General features: G+C 54.9%; 1 protein-coding gene across 17 annotated transcripts in view; it reads left to right on the top strand.

The window, feature by feature from the left end:
• HDAC5 (histone deacetylase 5) overlaps nucleotides 1–18,575 on the top strand; it is a 45,640-nt gene that overhangs the window by 4,603 nt on the left and 22,462 nt on the right. For 4 of the 17 annotated variants that reach the window (XM_055256225.2, XM_055256234.2, XM_055256228.2 and 1 more), the window contains exons 2-4: nucleotides 1,332–1,538; nucleotides 8,206–8,280; nucleotides 15,885–15,934. In XM_055256225.2, coding sequence (XP_055112200.1) covers nucleotides 1,381–1,538; nucleotides 8,206–8,280; nucleotides 15,885–15,934 — 283 coding nt within the window. In that variant the 5' untranslated portion in view covers nucleotides 1,332–1,380. Of the gene's footprint in view, nucleotides 1–1,331; nucleotides 1,539–8,205; nucleotides 8,281–13,987; nucleotides 14,119–15,884; nucleotides 15,935–18,575 lie in introns of those variants that run through there. The other 13 variants (XM_055256232.2, XM_055256238.2, XM_063629101.1 and 10 more) reach the window with 11 other exon arrangements.

The following is an 18,575-nucleotide window of genomic DNA, read 5'->3' as shown; positions in this document are numbered from 1 at the left end:
CAGCAAGCCTGGGACCTCAAGGTCTCGTGTGTGCATGTGTGCATGCGTGCGCATGTGTGTTCACGTTCTTGTGTTTCTGCCATAGCTGGCTTCTGGGCTTCTGGGTTCCAAATGGACCCCACCCTTGGGAATCTGATGAGAATGTAAGGCTTACTGAGAATTAATCCTGCCAGGAGGTGGGGCTGTCAAGGCAGGGCAGAGCTGATTGCTGGTTCGAGGCTTGGGGAGCAGAGTTAGGGCTTAAACTCGCAGCAGCTCACAGCCTCCTCTGTTGGCTTCCTGCTACCTCGCTTTCATTGGGTATCGGAGGGCCTGCCTTCATTTGGAAGCAAATGAATGAGATCATGTCTGGGGTGGATCGTGGGCTGTTTAGGGATGGGCCAGGTGGCTGTATGCATAGTGTCTGAGGCTTGAGGACTAACTGTGGGGGAGAACTGGAGGAGTGGGCATGGATTGGCAAAGCCGTGGTCCTGTAATACCTCCTCCTTTACTATACTGGCCTCAGCAGGGCTACTGCTGGGCCTTTTGTTGCTTTTGTACAAACTGGGAAAAAATCGTCTCTTGTTTTGGGTGGACTCAGCATGTCAGGCCATGGCTTGGCAGGCAGGGCACAGGCTGGATTTCATATCTCCCTGGGCCAGACCTCCTTACACAGAGCACAACCTGTACAATATACACAAAGTGCTGGGCTTGGGCCCTGCGCCTGCCAGGCCAAGGGTACTAGATTTGGGATGGAGAGGTCTCTGACTTTCTCAATTCCTGGAAAGAGAAGCTCTTGTCCTGGTCTGTTGTTGAATTGGGGGAGACCAAAACAGAAGCACATCCATATTTCCAGAGCTGGGTGGCACAAGGATCAGAAAGTCGGGAGAGGACCCCTAGAAGTCCCAGCTTAGGCTGTGGAGGCTGGGATACCAGTTTCTGCCTTCACTTCTGCCAGAGACTGTAGATCAGCCCTGCATCTCCCCACTGCTATGGATAGAGATCAGAAGCCCCCCCTGCACTTTCTCCTTTGGTGCACACCTAGTCCCATGGCAGGCACTGTTGGGAGTCTATAGGGTCTCCCCACCTGGCAGTAGACACTCACCTGAAAAGGGGTCTGTTGGGTTTGGCCACCATAGCCATTTCCTATCCCTTGGGCTCTGGGAGCCTCATCAGTTAGTAAGATAAGAAACCAGGGTCTATCCAGTTCTGCTGATTTCTACTCTGGCTGTGGGCAGGTATCCCTCCCTCTCATCCCTCATCCCCAGGTACAAACTGACGAGCTCCAAGGTCTCCTTCGACTCTCAGATTCCTGAGTTAGGGGCCTCTAACCCTGCTCCATCTCTCCCCAGGGATGCCGTTCTGAGTGCCTGACTGCCTCGCCCCGAAGGATGGCCTCGGATGGGCATTAGAGGCACGGCGGCCCCGGGCTCCCGTCCCGTCTGTCTGTTATCGTCTGTCTCTCTTGACATCACCGCAGCTCCACCCCCTCCCGTCCCAGCCCCCAACGCCAGCTTCCTGCAGGCCCAGAGCCGGCATGAACTCTCCCAACGAGTCGGGTAAGAGCTGGGAGGTTGGAGAAGAGCACCCTGGGGTAGCTTTGGATGCAGTGGGCTGTGTGGGTTTCCCTTCCATCCCTTCCAGGCCAGCTGAGCTTTACTATCTGAGCTATAAGGGGATGAGGGGGTAAGGAGTGGAGAAGTGTTGCAAGAAAGGGCCCATGAGGTAGACCTGGGAATCGAGGGATCAATGGTCCGGTCTGGTCCTGGGAAGGCAATGGGTCCTACTCTGCCCCCCATGCTTGCCCTCTCAACTTAGGGGTGTTCAGCTCCAGCTCCGCCTTCCCCTGCTAGCCCAGACAGGCGGGCCTGAGGGGGGAGTGTGTATCTCTTAATCTCTCTGGGCAGTCTGGGATGATGTTGGAGGAATTTCTTTACTGTAGCAGAATGCTCAGCTTCCTCTTTGTGGTGGTGGCTTCTTTACTTAGTGGAATGTTTGTGTTCCATATTTTTTTCTTAGTGGAGGTTTACAAGGGCACTGGGCCTTAACCTCCGTGTGTGGGTGCGTGGCATTGGGTGGGAGTGGGGTGATGTGTGTAGAGGAGTCTCGGCTCTCCTCTGAGTCCAGGTAGACTGCCTCTCTTCCTCTTGGGCCCTTCATATGGTAGATCGCTAACCTGGGGTCTTTTACTCTGAGATTTCCTGTTCCTCTCTGTTCCTAGGACCCTGTCCAGTGCTGCCAGAAATAGTCTGTTGGGGGGACTCCAGGCAGCTTGATGTGCAGCTGGGTCTGGATATGTGCCTGTGAGGCTGTGTTCTGGTGGCCTGAGCTGGACCCTCAGCAGTTTCCCAGGAGGGTCCTGGGGCAGTGTGGTCAGAGTAGTGGCCGTCGTCTCCTGCTCCTAGGCTGTCTCCTTCTGTACAGTGTTAAAGGTCCATCTTGCTCAACTTTAGCTCTCCACCGCCCATCATACTCCTCATCTTTTTTATGTAGGGGTGGGTGGATATTTCTCCTTTTAGAGATAGGGCAGTTAGGGCCTAGGATGAATACCCATTTGCAGGATTGTACAGAAACAGCATCAGGGAGGAATCCAGACCACCCCACATTTTCTTCCCCATCATCCTTTCTGCAGGGTTTGCTGTTCTCCTTCAGATATTCCTGCCTCTGCCCTTGCCCTCATTCAGGCCCTAGGGGCTGGGATGGGTGGGCTCCCCAGCTCTGCCCTCTTGCTTGCCCCTCTGAGGCTGGATGGCGAAGGGAAAGGAGAGGCCTGGGTCCTCATCTGTCCTTCGTGCATCTTGGCTGGACACTACCCCAGCAAGCTCAGCCATGTCGGGCAGTAGTGCCAGCTGCTTCTTTCCTCTGAGTTGTGACGCTGACCTGTCCAGGAGCCATCTGCAGTACCTGCTTCCCATGGGGCTGGGGTCTAACTCTTGGCCAAGGGAATTGAAGCTGCCTAGAGGCATCTGTTGGTGGCTTGGAAAGGATTTTTCCCAGCTTTGGGGTTTCTTTCCCTTGCAGGGAAATGTGATAATCAACCCAGGATAGATGAAGTTATTGGGTTACCTTTCCAGACGCTGGTGGTCTGAGTTTCCCTTGCAGCTACCTCTGCGGGAGCTGACAGGAGTGTTGGAGGAGCTGGACGTGTCCACCAACGCAGGAGGCCGGCAGCTTGAGAGCCACTGCTGAGCCCTGGCCAGGAGGGGCATCCTGAGTGGGCCTGTGGAATGGGCCCCGCCTCCTGGCTGGCTTTCCAGCTCCCCCCAGCAGGGGGAGATGCTGTCTTCTCTGTGTTGGGGAAAGAGGGAAAAAAGGAGGGGGCCAGGGATTGGGAACCTCATTTTAGGATTGTTGAGAGGCTTTGGAACTGGGGCCACTGCTTGGGGATGTTTGCTTGAGGCCCTTCCTGCAGAGTGTTCCTGGGGTTCTGGACTGGCTTTCCCAGTTGTGGGGTTCCAGCTGCCCTGGGCCAGGGAGATAGCCTCCCCCCAGCTCTTCCTTTCTGAGGGGCCTAGTGTCTGCTATTCCCAGAGCTTGGGCTGGCATCTGGGCTAGGGCTGGGGTGCCCAGCGCCTGGCAGAAGCCTGGAAACCACATGCCTTGGAACTCGGCGGAAGTAAAATGAAACCACCGATTGTAGCCAGAGCACGCGGGTGTCCACTTCCCCGTAGACACCCTGCAGAGAGCCCCAAGAAGGAAAGGTATGGGCCACGAGGCAGGAGATAAGAGGTGGGAAGGAAGGAAATGGTTAGTCCCCAGGGTCTGCTGCAGCCCCTCAGCGCCTCCCACCTTCTCCTCACTTCCCTGAACACTTGCTCCTCTTTCCCCAGAGTACAGAACAGCAGGCTGGGTAAGGGGCAGAGCTTCTGGTTCCCCTCAAGTCCTCTCAGCGTAGGAGCTTTTCAGTTTGGCAAGTCCTCACTGAGTATCACCAACAGGCTCAGCCTGTGGAAGACAGAAGAAAATATGAGATGGGCCATCCCTGGTCTTCACAGTGAACATGTTAGCAAGAGAGACTGTTTTGGTGAGGGGCAGCAGGTGGAGACTGTGAGTGATTTCCTTCTGGGGCCCACCCCCAGGGAGGTGGGAGCTGATGACTTCCCTCTGGCTCGGGCTGCCTACCAGCCTTTGACTTTATTTACCTCTTTTGCAGTCTTGGAATCACAGGCGGAGGCTATTGATGGAGTTGCCTGCTTCCCTGAGACCATTCCCCGATCTCTGCCTTTTCTTCAGGCAAAAGGGGGCTTCAGGATTAAGGCTTTCTTTATTTTTCTGGAACTGTTTGCTTCTGCATGTTCTCCTCAGTGGGGCTGAAAGGCTGACAGAATTTTCCCTCAGCTCAGACTCGGCCCAACTAGGTTGGAGGAGCTGCCCAGGGGCCTGGGACCAAGGCCAGCTCTGGTTGTACCCTCTTCTCTGTGCCATTGCCCAGAAGAGCAGGCAAGAGTGAGGCCCGCTGTGCAAGCCAGTCTGGGTGGCAGTGGGGCCATGGAGGAGGCGGCCAGGATCCTTCTCCCCAGTGTGGGAGGGAGACAAGCTTCATGACAACACCTGCCTGCCCAGCGCCTCCCAGAACCCTCACACTTTCTCTCTCCCTTTTCCAGGATGGAGGGCAGCAGCGCCCCCCCACCCTTGCTCTCTGGGTGACCAGAGAAACTGGGACATGGGTGTGGGGTGGAGTCAGGAACCTCGGCGTCCTGCCTTCCAGCCTTGGGCTCTGCCTCCTTCATAGCCCCCAGGGAAGGCAGGCAGTGAGAAAGTGGGTCAATCCTGGCATGGGGCTGGGGTCTGGGAAGTAGACTCCTGGCCTCCCTTCTCTACTGAGATGCTGCGTGGGACACTTCTGTGCTCACTGCAGAGTGGGACCTGCTTCTCCCCTCCTCTTCCCTGCTCTATCATTCCAAAGAGATTGAAGGCTTAGAATGGAATGGCCAGGGAAGGCAGGGTCAACCCTGAGGGGAAGTAGAAGATGCCAAAGTAGGTGTTCACATTTTTCCTGGCCTTGGCTTCAAATGAGAGGGTTCAGCCAACACCTAGCATGGAGTCTGGCACATGGCAGTTCCCAGGCCATGCTGATGGGCTCCAGCAGGACTGGGCTCGAAGGGCAGGAAAGAACAGGAGGGCGGGCGGGCCTGATGTCTGGGTCTCAGGGAAGCTGGCATCTCACACTTCATCCAGGGTGCTCCTGGGCCAGCCCTTGGCTTTTTCACTGCACACTAAGCAGACCTTGCTTTCTTCCCTTTGGTCAAGGTCCCCCCATCCCCACAGCCTTTGGGCTCAGGAAATGGAACCTGGAGCCAGGGTTAGGTTCTTTCCTCCTTCAGATTCAGAGGGCTAGGAGGTCAGAGTACAGCCTTTGAGGGAGGGGCAGAGTGAGTCTGGGGAAGACAGTCCTGGCTCTGGGTGAAGCTCATGTACCCCATGCTTGGTGGGTGCTCCATAAGGTTTGTGGGATGAGACATGGGTGTGCTGGATGGGAGAGAATGGAAAAGAGAAGTGAACTGCAAGGAGGGGGGCTAAAGCATGAAGGATTGAAGTTAGACATTAGGAGGACCTTGTATCACCTGAATCTCAGAAGAAAAAAAGGCATTTGTCCCCATCCCAAACCTACTCTCTTATTGCCTTGGAGGGTTCTGGGAATTGCACTGAGGATTTTCTGACTGTGTCCAACACTTTGCTTCCTACTTCTTGGAGGCTGTAATGGTGCCAGCTCCCGGCTCCAGCCACCTCTGGGTGTCCCTGTCCTGGGTGCTACTATCTTCCCTAAGCAGAAAGTCCTCTTTCCTTCGATGTCTGGGTGCTCCAGGTTCTGGGGGCCCTGCTTTTGAGTCCTGGTAACTGACAACTTCCTCTTTAGAACAAGGCTCTCCTGCCACACTCTCCTATGCCTGGGGCAGGCAGAGAGAGCTGGGACAGGGCTAGCCAGCCCTTCTGGTTACTCCTAGCATGGGTGGGTGGAGTTCTGGGCTGGGAGGGGTTGCTGCTCTCGGCTTTCTGGGCTCCCTTGAATCTGCTGCCCATCACCCCACTGATGAAGACCTTCCCTTCCCTTCCTCTTGAGAGGGCCTGGTTGGCCAGGATGAGGTTGGGGCAAGGGGTGGTGAACGAGATCCCCAGCCATACTCTGAATGTCCACCAGCGCTAGGCTTCTGAGGGAGCACTGTTCCATTGCCCTTTTTCTAGAATCTGTCCTGGTTTAGAAGCTGCAGCTCCAGACCCCTGTTTCTTTCCTGGTCCACCACTGGGTACCCCCCGGCAACATATACATCTTGCTAGTCTAGGGCCTGGGAAAGCCTCCCTCTGCCTATAGGTGTGGTCCCCCTAATCCTCCCACTCCCAGCCTAAGGGCAGGAGACCCCTTTGCCATCCCTGACTGGCAGAAGCTGGCTGGGAAATTGGGCTCCAGGAGCCACAGCCACTGTGTCCTTGGTTGGCCAGCTCCTCCTGGGCTCCCAACAAGAGGGTGAGGTCATCCAGTCCAGAGAGAGGACAGGTGTCCCTGGCTCCATGCCTGGAGTAGGGGTCAAGGAGGGGGCTCCAAAATAGCAACTGTGACATCAGGAAGGGGGAGGGGGATATAGACACAGGAATAACCAGGCTATTAAAAGGCTCTAGTGAGGTCAGGGGGCCAAGTGGGAGGCACAATCTGAGGAGCAGGGGCAGGCCAGCGGTGGGGAGGGCGGGGGAGTGGCACTGGTCCTCATGGTGCACCAGCCCCAGGACCCAGGGAGCAGGGGCTGTGCTGCCAGGCCTGAGGCTGGCTGGTGGGTCACGACTGGATGCTGAAAAACTCTTGACTCTCCTTAGCGAGGTTCCAACCTCAAGTCTCTTCCTACTTCAGCACAGGGGTCATTGTACCTGTTAATAGAAACCTTGGGAAATGGGAGGCAGTGGAGTGTGGTGGTGAGAGCTCAGACCTGAGCCTCAGACATCCCAGCCCTGCCATGTAAACAGCTTTATGACCTAGGGTGAGTGACTTCATGTCCCCGTGCCTCAGTTTCCCCATCTGTGCCTCTCTCCCAAGGTCACCACGCAGAATAAATGAGATGATGTATATGATGTTCTTAGCACTTCACCTGGCACATTGCCATGGAGGAGCTACCTGTGCTCTGAGAATTAGCAGATGTTCCGTGGTCCCCTTTCCTGGATTGGGGTGAGGAAAGGGGACCAGGGGACACCTGTCTGCCCAGGAGGAGTATCCCTACACCCTAGAAAGAGGCTGAGGCTGAGCAGCCTCTGGAGGCGACACTCCAGAATGAGCGGGAGGGAGCTGCCGTTTAGCAGGTGTTTAGGGGTCTCTCTGCTGGTTGAAGGGGTGGGGTGGGGAGGCACCTCTCAACTCTGTGGGAGGGCAGAAGTTAAGCAAACCTTCATGGGGCTATTAGAACTCCAGGGAAGGTGCCTGTGTGCCAGCCTCTCCTAGACCCTTCTGATTCCTTTACCTGTTCTGGAAGGCAAGAAGAAAGACGGAGGCTTGAGTCTGGCTTCTTGGTCTCCATCCCCTGGCTTGCTTGCCAAGAGTAGCAGCCAGAGCCGCTCCCAGATGCATGGGTACCCCAGCCGGCGCCCTTCCCCAGCCCAGCCTCTGGCCACCCAGCGCTGTGGCCTTGGCCCTGAGTGCAGGCCCTCCCCTGTTCCCATCCCCCGCGCCTGGCGCTTCCTCCTGGGGTAGAACCGCCTCCCCCACCATGGGGCCTCCTGGCAGCCGGCCCGCAGCTCCCTGAGCATGCTCCACCTATTTATAGACAGGGCCCTCCCCCAACTGCTATTTCAGTCTCCTGCCAGCTGCCGGCGGCGGCTCATTCGGGAAGGAGGAGCAGGGAGCCGGGCCCAGAGCTGTCACCCAGGGTTGGGAGGGAACACAGAGCCCGCCTGCCCGCTGAGCTCCCCTTCCTGTCCCAAGTGCTCAGCCATACCCCAGCTCCCAGGAACCAGGGAGAGGCTGGTGGTCGGATGCCCCTCTAGAGCAGAGCTGGGCCTGCAGCTCTAGGGCCTCCCTGCCCCTCCTGCCAGGAGTGCCCAGGCCGGATGAGGCACTTCCCCACAGTGTGGGTCCCATCGGCAGTGGCCTGAGGGAACCTGTGCAGTGCGGGCTGCCCGACCACCTTCCCTTCGGCCTGCTCCCCGCCTCTGGCGGCCCCCTCCCTGGCATGCTGCTGGTGCCCAAGGCTCAGGGGCTCGTGGAGATGCTGCAGACCATCTATGAGACAGAATCCTGTTTCTCAGCAGATGGGATGTCAGGCCGGGAACCATCCTTGGAAATCCTGCCGCAGACTTCTCTGCACAGCATCCCGGTGACAGGTAAGTGCCTTGATGTCCCTGCCTGCCCTCTGTCATCGGGCATCCTTGTCCCTGGGCTGAGTATCTGGCCCTGAGCCTTGCACAGATAGGATCCTGCATAAATCTGTCTTGAGAGTTTTGTTGAGAATACACGGGGCTGGGGGATCCCTGCTCAGAGAGGCCCCTGCCCTCCCTGCCCAGATCCTGCTGCTCCCCTGTGCCCCTCAGCTGTACTCTGCTGCATCTCTTCCAGTCCCTTCATTCTCTGGCAGGGTCGGCATCCGCTGCTGGGGGCTGGGGGTTACTGGAGGATCCTGGCCTAGTTGGCACTGTGGTCAGAGGGGAGGAAGTGGGTCAGTGACCTGCCTCCATGCTGCCCGCTCCCCAAGTTTGGGCAAGGGAAGAAGGCGTAGCTGGGTGTCCACAAGAATAAAGGTTACCCCAGCTCCTCTGGCTTGGTTCTTGGGGCTACAGGATTGAGTACAGTGACTTCCGCAAGTCCCCAGCCAGGAGTCTCTTGAGAATCAGACACTTGGGGAGGCTTGGTGCAGTTGTGATGGAGTTAGGCAGAGGCTGGCAGCTTGGATATTGAGGGGCTTGGCTGCCTTAGCCCCTAGCTGGCTCCCGATGGCGCTCCTCTCCCCAGGTCTGGGTTGATGCCCATCTCATGAGGATGAGGAGGTGTTACTCTGGCTCAGATGGGCTTCGGGACCCCCTAATCCTGCCACTTTCTCAGCAGGAACTTTTTTGGCTCTTGGCTAGGGGTGGGGTCCCCCAGAGCTGGGCCACTCCTTCCCTCACTCCCATGAACCTTTTGGCAGCATCAAGCCTTCCTGGCACAGCCTCCCCACCAGGCCGGCACCACAAGATGCTTCCTCCAGGGAGGGGCCTGCTGGACCCATGCCTGCTCAGCCCCTCCTGGCAGTGGCTTGGCACTCAAGTGTGGGTGTCTGTGTGTGCGTGTGAATGGGGAGTCCTTGCCTCTGGATATGTGGGTGTGCATCCCAAGCTTCAAATTGGAAAGTGGGAACTGTGTGCCTCTGCAGGTGCCTGTGATTTGGCTCTGAGCTGCCCAGGGATAAGGTTGCAGTGGGACTTGGATGTGTCAGAGCATGAATGTTTTGGGAAGAATCAAAAAAATCTTTGGAACATGACCTATCTTCTGCCCAGGCAGGGATGCCCATGCAGTGTTCTCATGTAGGGGCATGACCCTGAAGACTAGCCCTGCAGGGTATCCATGCAGGCCCCGGGGATAGGAGCATTACCCCGGGGCCAGCCCTGTAGCCTGGGGCGGGGATGGGGGCATATCCTTGGGGACCGGCTCTACAAGATACCCATGTAGTCCCCTGAGGTAGGGGCATATGCCTGGGGGCCACCTACACAGGTCCCTGGGATGAGGAATAAACCCAGAGGGCTGGTTCTTACCCTGGTCTGGAGTCCACAGGTCTAGCTAAAGACCCTACCTGCTGGCCCCTAGCCCCTAGCCTCTGGGACTCAAGGTGGTCTCTTGGAAGGCAGAATAATCACAGAGCATCTGCTTGGGACAGCTCCACGCTATCTGGCTTATCAGGTCCACCCATCCTGCCCCGTCCCCTCTGTTCCTTGCTACCAGCAGCAGCCAGCAGTTGGCCGGAAGTTTCCTCCTCAGCTTGTTCATTCACCTGCTTTCAGATTGTACCCCAGAAACCTTGCAGGCTGGGACCCTGCTCTCATCTCCTCCCTAAGCCTGGCTGCCCCTGCATGGGGTCCCAGGCAGCCCCTCTCTCCAGATCCCTGTCTCCCCACTCCACCCCCAATGCTGGCTGGCCTTCAGAGTGGTGGCTTGGTCCATGCTGGCAGGAGGGAGGCGTGAGTCACCTCAGCAGCTCGGGGAGAGGGCTAAGAATGTTCCCCCTGCGCAGCTCTGATGCTGTGTCTGTGACGCGGCTAGGGACAGATATAGGCCTGGAGCTCGGCAGCCTTGTTGTTTTTTTTTTTTTTTTTTGGACTCTGGAATGTAAATAGATGTTTCAAATAGAAACACTTTAACCTTTGGGTTAAAAAAAATCCACCCCGGATAAACACGGCCATGAGGTCCCAGGCAGCCTGGTGTTTCCCTCCCCACCCCCTCTCCCCATCTCTTGATCGGTCTCCAGACAGGATGCAACATCCTATGGCTGAAAAAGCAGGTATCCAGGGAAGCTTCTTTGGACAGTGTGAGTTGTGCAGGTCTCCCAAGCCCAAGGGGTTGGGGCAAGGGTCTTTCGAGGGTGGTGCCTGCCTGCCATCTCCAGCAGCATCTTTGGAACCCTCTTTTAGGGACAGCCTTTGCTCTCTGGGCTGTCTTGGTTGTTGCCATTGCCCAGCACCTAACACAGTGCCTGGCACATGGATGAATGAATGTCGCATGGGGAGGGCTGGAGTCCAGAATTGCTGGCAGGATTCCTGGGCTCTATTCTGGGGCTTGGACCTCTGGGTGAATAGAGACAGCTTTAGTGAGTCACCCCAGTGGGTGAGACAGAGCCTTAGCCTACTGAAGGACAGGGGCACTCTGCTGTTCTTGCTTAAAGAGCGGGGCAGATCTCAGCATCTGCTCTTAGCGATCAGAGGTCTCCCTTGATGGATGGGGTCTCTGCCTGGCCACCCTACCACAGCCCCCCAGTGCACAGTGGGCACCACCATCATCCAAGCTTGGTTCTGGCTTGGGGAGCCTGGGAGTTTGAACCCTAGTATGGGATTCTCAAGGACACAGAGGTGGGGAATTCTCTGCTTCCCTTATGTGGGTCCTGGATTCCCCTTTGTCCTATACGGGGTGGAGCTGATGCCTAGACAATACACAGGACTTTATGAGATGGCATGGAGGAGGAGTCTGCTTTTCCCATGGAGGGAGGGTGTGAATCCTGCTTGTGCCAGAAGGAATGCTATGGACACTGGGAAGTGCCATGGGGTCCAGGTTTGGTCTTAGGGCTTTCCCTGGATATTCTTGTTCGTGCTCTTTAGTCTTTCTGGGTTTGGCTGTGTGTGTAGGTATGTAGTGCCGGGAGGGTAAGAAGTGCAAGACTCAGGGGTGAGAGTGGAACTATTGTAATGCTCTAAGTGACAAGGCTATCAGGTACTTTCTCTGTCCTTTTTTTTTTTTTTTTTTTTTTTTGATATGGAGTCTCCCTCTTTTGTCCAGGCTGGAGTACAGTGGCACAATCTTGGGTCACCACAGCCTCCACCTCCTGGGTTCAAGCGATTCCCCTGCCTCAGCCTTCCGAGTAGCTTGGACTACAGGCACATGCCACCATGCCCGGCTAATTTTTGTATTTGTAGTAGAGACGGGTTTTCACTATGTTAGCCAGGCTGGTCTCGAACTCCTGTCCTCGTGATCCACCTGCCTCAGCCTCCCCACAGTGTTGGGATTACAGGCGTGAGCCACCACACCCGGCCCTTGCCATATCTCTTTTGGGAAAGTATTGATAGCTGTGGTGAACAGTTGAGAAGGCTCAGAGAGGTTAAGGAACTTATTGGACATGGTGGCTCATACCTGTAATCCCAGCACTTTGGAAGCCTGAGGGAGGAAGATCACTTCAGGCCAGGAGTTTGAGACCAGCCTGCGCAGCATAGCCAGACCATGTCTCTACAAAAAAAATGTAAAAAAAAAAAAAAATTAACCAGGCATGGTAGCATGCACCTGTAGTTCTAGCTACTCAGGAGGCTGAGGCAGGAGGATTGCTTGAGCCCAAGAGTTTGAGGCTGCAATGAGCCATGATCACTGCATTCCAGCCTGGGCGCTATAACAAGACCCTATCTCTTAAAAAAAGGGAACCTGCCCAAGGTCACAGAGTGAGAGCTGGAATTTGAACTCAGGTCTCTGGGTAGGACCATTGCTAATCCACATAAAAGCTGCTTTTGGCCAGGCTCGGTGGCTCACAACTGGAATCTCAGCACTTTGGGAGGCCGAGGCGGGCGGATCACATGAGGTAGGGAGTTTGAGACCAGCCTAACCAACATGGAGAAACCCCGTCTCTACTAAAACTACAAAAAAATTAGCCGGAAATGGTGGTGCATGCCTGTAATCCTAGCTACTTTGGAGGCTGAGGCAGGAGAATCGCTTGAACCCGGGAGGCGGAGGTTGCAGTGAGCCGAGATTGCGCCATTGCACTCCAGCCTGGGCAACAAGAGCGAGACTCTGCCTCAAAAAAAAAAAAAAAAAAAGCTTCTTTTGTGCAGATTTTAAAAAGGCCCTTCTTCTGGGTAGATACATCCTCATGCCAGTGTGCATGGCCTGGCGATTGGAGCTTGGGCTAGATGTCAGCCCCAACTCACCCCTTTAGATGAGAGCCCATGTGCAATATGCATCCTACACAGCCTTATGTGCTGGGCCTGTCAGTGCGAGTTCACAGTTTGTGCTCCTAGAGCACAGGAACCATTCTGGCCTCGGGGGCCTCCTGGGGTTGTGAGAGGAGGCTTTGTTTTCTGTAAATACTGAGGACCACTTGGTCTGTGATCTTCCTCCCTGAGGGGATTTTAGCCCAAGGAGAGAGAGAAGGGGGCTCAGGAATAAAGTTGAACACCAGCCCCCATACAACCTCCTGTGTCTCCCTCCCCCTGCCTCATCCCCTCTTCTTGTTTTTGAGACCCTCAGCTGTCCCTTCCCTGCCACACAGCTGCCAGACAGGAAATCAGATTAACTGTGTCCACACACACAGCTGTAACAGCTGTCAGGTTGGCAGCAGGCAGCCTAGGGACACTGTGAGGCCGTGGTTCTCAAACTTTTGGTCGCATCAGAATTACCAAGGGAATGTATTAAAATGCAGATTCTCAGGCCTTGACACCCTGCCCCCCAACAAAGGTTTGGATTCTGTAGGGCAGCCCAGGAACCAGTGATTTAAACTCATGTCTCAGGTGATTCTGATCAGAGTAGACTCAGCTCATCCTTGGATTAAGAGCTGTGTGGACATGGGTCACAGGGCCCAGCAGTCAGCCAGTGAATGTCATCAGCATCCCTGGAAGGCCTTGGTGGGTCTTGGGACTCCTGGGAGAAGGGTCTATACAGGAGGAGGGAGGCTGTCGCCCCAGAGAGAGGTGAATCCAACTCCCAGCTGCCTGTCAGTCAGGAGAGAGGATGTTTCCAGACGCCAGGGAGCAGGTGTCTAAACCCCAGTGGAATGGGGGATTATGGCAAGCAGCCAGGTGGACAGGGCGCCCTGCTGGACACCCAGGGCTGTGCTGTGCTTGGGGAGTGGAGGCAGATCTGCTCTGGAGCCCCTGCCATTCCACCCCAGGTGTGGAGCAAACAGTCCTAGCAACAGCTGCAGACTTTGAATGGTTAGTGTGCCTTTTACTTGCCTGTAGCTTTGTACCCAGGTATATGCCGGAAATGGCTGTCTGGGAAATGTGAGTCTACTTCTCCTCCAGAGAGCATCCCAAGATCAACTGCTAACTCTATCTGTACCAGTGAGAGATGCGTTGTGCCTTCATCAGGGCTCTGCATCCTGAGCTTAAGGTCCTTCAGAGTCACAGTCTGCCTCAAGGTTTCTGGGGGTTCCCTGCACTTGATCCCATTCTCCCCTGCACTCCTGGGCTCTGATGTTCTGGGGACCAACCAGGTGCCCTTGTCTAGACCTCTGGATCCTTAATACAGAGTTTGGCCCCTTGTTGCATCTCTCATTCAGTTTGAGACTGGGCCTTAGTGTTTCCCCTTCTGTTTTTTAGTGGGGAGCAGACAGAGAGCCAGAAGAGCTGGGATTAAGCCCTGGGTCCTCCATCTCCTTTCCAGGTGACCTTGGACAAGTCTCTTCCTTCTCTGGCCTCACTTTCCTCCTCTGAAAACTGGGGGAATTGAGTTGCTGATCTTCAGGCCCTTCCTTCCCTGACACACTAAGGGTCTCTGAGGTCAGTTTCACATTGCGTCTGCTTTGTGGGAAAAGGGGCTTAGGGCCTCCCATGTCCTCAACCCAGGAGGATGTGGAATAGAACTGGGGAGAGAGTTGTCACCTGCAGTGGGGCTCAGTGAGGTTGGAGCCCAGGGAAGAATTTTGGACTGCTTGCAGCTGGGGACCCCGAGAGCAAGGGCCGAAACTTGTGCTCATCTGTGCTAAGTAATGTTTTTGAGGGACAAAAGGGATCCCACAACTGTGGCCTGAGCCACAGAGCACAGAGTGGCCCTTCCTGGAGGTAGCGAGGCAGGTGAGATGGCCTGGAAGTGCGGGAGTGGGAAGGAAGCTGCTCTCAGAGATTCCTCCTCTGGCATCGACACCCAGCTGCTGGCTGCACTGGTTTGTGTTGTGTGGGACCCACAAAAAGGGCTTTGTTTGTGACAGGACCACAGAGTGATATTCAGACAGTCTGAAATGAGTGCTAAGACTTCCCTCTGGTGGGAGTCTGAGGCTGGCACCCTTAGAATCCAGGTGGTCTGTGAAGTTGGCCCCACTTAAAAGATTTGGGAATTCTTAAGTATTTCATTTTATGCACTTTATTTATTTATTTTTTTAATTTTTTTTTTGAGACAGAGTCTCACTCTGTTGCCTAGGCCGGAGTGCAGTAGTGCAATCTCAGCTCACTGCAACCTCCGCCTCTGGGTTCAAGCGATTCTCTTGCCTCAGTCTCCCAAGTATGTGAGACTATGCCTGGGTAATTTTTGTATTTTTAGTAGAGACGGGGTTTCACCATGTTGGCCAGGCTGGTCTTGAACTCCTGACTGCAAGTGATCTGCCCACCTCGGGGTCCCAAAGTGCTGGGATTACAGGTGTGAGCCACTGCACCCGTCCGATTTTATGCACTTTAGAAACATCCTGAGAAGGCCAGGCATGGTGGCTCACACCTATAATTCCAGCACTTTGGGAGGCCGAGGCAGGCGGATCACCTGAGGTCAGGGTTTCGAAACCAGCCTGGACAACGTGGTGAAACCCCATCTCTACTAAAAATACAAAATTAGCCGGGCATGGTGGCGCATGCTTGTAATCCCAGCTACTTGGGAGGCTGAGGCAGGAGAATTGCTTGAACTTGGGAGGCAGAGGTTGCAGTGAGCCGAGATCGTGCCATTGCACTCCAGCCTGGGCAACAAGAGTGAAACTACATCTCAAAAAAAAAAAAAAGAACCATTCTGAGAAGTGGTCCACAGGCTTCACTAGATTGCCAAAAGAGTTCAGGACACAAAAAATATTAGGAGCCATTAATAATAGCCCTGCCTGGCACCTCTTGATCTTCCCAGGCCCTGTGCCAAGCTCCTCCGCATACATTCTCCCGAGCCTAACTACCCTGGGTGTTGGGTGCTGTTCTGCCTCCCAGTTTACAGATGCCTGCATGGAGCGCAGGGTGGTGCCCCGTGTCTTGCCCTAGGAAGGGGAGTGCCTGAATTGAACCCCAGCGTCCTCTCACTCCAGAGCCCTTGCTCTCAACCACTATGTGATGTGTGTTCACTTGTGTTACTTAAGGAATTGTGAAAATTGCTAGGTGAGAGTCAGACCCAGCTTGCCTATGTGGAAATAGTATCTGAATTGTGGTAGAACCTGTTGAGCCTAAATTGGCCTCACTAGTCACACAGAGCACAGAAATAGATCATGGGAAACTGTCCTTGGTGGGGAGGGGTCATCGGTGTCACAGCGTCACGGGCTCAGGGTGTGAAATGCTGTTCTCTGCCTCCTTCCAAACTCCCTCAGGCCAGGACAGGAACAAGAGCCTTTCCCCAATCTCCAAGAGACAGAACAAGGTAATTAGAAGCTGCTGACTCCCCAGCCTGGTGAGGGAGGTCCTGAGGGCCTGGGTGCTGGTGGGAGATTCTGCCCTCTAGGGTAGGCCAGTTACCCAGGGCTATCTCTTAAATAAAGGGAACCTGGGCCGGGGGCGGTAGCTCAAGCCTGTAATCCCAGCACTTTGGGAGGCTGAGGCGGGTGGATCAGCTGAGGTCGGGAGATAGAGACCATCCTGGCTAACACGGTGAAACCGTCTCTACTAAAAATACAAACGAGTAGCCAGGTGTGGTGGCATGTGCCTGTAGTCCCAGCTACTTGGGAGGCTGAAGCAGGAGAATCGCTTCAACCCGGGAGGCGGAGGTTGCAGTGACCCGAGATCACCCCACTGCACTCCAGCCTGGGCAACAGAGAGACTGTCTCCAAAAAAAAAAAAAAAAAAAAGAGAGAACCTGGCCGGGCGTGGTGGCTCACGCCTGTAATCCCAGCACTTTGGGAGGCCGAGGCAGGCGGATCACGAGGTCAAGAGATGGAGACCATCCTGGCCAACATGGTGAAACTCCGTCTCTACTAAAAGTACAAAAATTAGCTGGGTGTGGTGGCACGTGCGTGTAGTCGCAGCTACTCAGGAGGCTGAGGCAGGAGAATCGCTGGAACCCGGGAGGTGGAGGTTGCAGTGAGCCAAGATCGCACCACTGCAGTACTCCAGCCTAGCAACAGAGCGAGACTCTGTCAGAAAAAAAGAAAAAGGGAACCTGCCCAAGGTCACAGAGTAAGTGAGAGCTGGAATTTGAACTCAGGTCTCTGGGTAGGAACGTTGCTAATCCACATAAAAGCTTCTTTGTGCAGATTTTAAAAAGGCCCTTCTTCTGGGTAGATACATCCTCATGCCAGTGTGCATGGCCTGGCGATTGGAGCTTGGGCTAGATGTCAGCCCCAACTCACCCCTTTAGATGAGAGCCCATGTGCAATATGCATCCTACACAGCCTTATGTGCTGGGCCTGTCAGTGCGAGTTCACAGTTTGTGCTCCTAGAGCACAGGAACCATTCTGGCCTCGGGGGCCTCCTGGGGTTGTGAGAGGAGGCTTTGTTTTCTGTAAATACTGAGGACCACTTGGTCTGTGATCTTCCTCCCTGAGGGGATTTTAGCCCAAGGAGAGAAGGGGGCTCAGGAATAAAGTTGAACACCAGCCCCCGTACATCCTCCCCTGCCCCCCCTCCCCCTGCCTCATCTCCTCTTTATTGAGACCCTCACTTGTCCCAGGGCTGGCTTACACTGAGCACATAGGACACCCCACATGGGAGCCAGACTGCACACGTGTATGTTCAGAGGGAACCTGCCTGTGCCAGGAGTCAGGACACCTGGGTCCAGATCCCCGTTTTGCTGCTACTTAGCTGGTAGGATCATCTGCAGAGCAGCCTCTCTAAAAGGCTTGGTTTCCTCACCTGTGTCTTGAGGGTATTGAAACAGATGATCTCCAAGGTCCTTTTCACTCTCTCCTCTTGTAAAGGCAGCTCCTCAGATCCAGGGAGTATCTGCATGGACCTCATTTATGTCCTGCATAGACATTCCAAACAGCGTAATAATGCCCCATACCTTGTACTCTACGCCCCTTGGGTCCCCTCCCCTCCTCCTAGCTTTCTGGGACTGGTGGCTTCTGGAGCAGGGTCTTTTTTTTTTTTTTTTTTTTGAGACGGAGTCTCGCTCTGTCACCCAGGCTGGAGTGCAGTGGTGCTCACTGCAAGCTCCACCTCCTGGGTTCATGCCATTCTCCTGCCTCAGCCCCTCAGCCTCCCAGGTAGCTGAGAATACAGGTGCCCGCCACCACGCCCAGCTAATTTTTTGTGTTTTTAGTAGAGACGGTGTTTCACCGTGTTAGCCAGGATGGTCTCGATTTCCTGACCTCGTGATCTGCCTGTCTCGGCCTCCCAAAGTGCTGAGATTACAGGCATGAGTCACTGCGCCCGGCTGGAGCAGGGTCTTTTTATTTTTATTTTTATTTATTTATTTATTTATTTATTTATTTATTTATTTATTTATTTATTTTGAGACGGAATCTCGCTGTCGCCCAGGCTGGAGTGCAGTGGCGTGATCTCGGCTCACTGCAAGCTCCGCCTCCCGGGTTCACGCCATTCTCCTGCCTCAGCCTCCGGAGTAGCTGGGACTACAGGCGCCGGCCACCGCGCCCAGCTAATTTTTTTTGTATTTTTAGTAGAGACGGGGTTTCACCATGGTCTCGATCTCCTGACCTCGTGATCCACCTGCCTCGGCCTCCCAAAGTGCTGGGATTACAGGCGTGAGCCACCGCGCCCGGCCTTGGAGCAGGGTCTTTTTAAAAATTAATTTTATTTTAGGCCGGGCGCAGTGGCTCACGCCTGTAATCCCAGCACTTTGGGAGGCTGAGGCAGGTGGATCATGAGGTCAAGAGATTGAGGTCATCCTGACCAATGTGGTAAAACCCCATCTCTACCTAAAAATAGAAAAAATTAGGTGGATGTGGTGGCGTGCACCTGTAGTCCCAGCTACTCAGGAGGCTGAGACAGGAGAATCGCTTGAACCTGGAAGGCGGAGGTTGCAGTGAGCCGAGATCACGCCACGGCACTCCAGCCTGGCGACAGAGTGAGACTCCGTCTCAAAAAAAAAAAAGAAAAAAAATTAT

The sequence above is a fragment of the Symphalangus syndactylus genome, chromosome 20 (assembly GCF_028878055.3).
Source record: "Symphalangus syndactylus isolate Jambi chromosome 20, NHGRI_mSymSyn1-v2.1_pri, whole genome shotgun sequence".
Classification (NCBI taxonomy): Eukaryota; Metazoa; Chordata; class Mammalia; order Primates; family Hylobatidae; genus Symphalangus; species Symphalangus syndactylus.
Note: the sequence above shows the minus strand (reverse complement) of the source record. Positions and strands in the feature narration are given on the sequence as shown.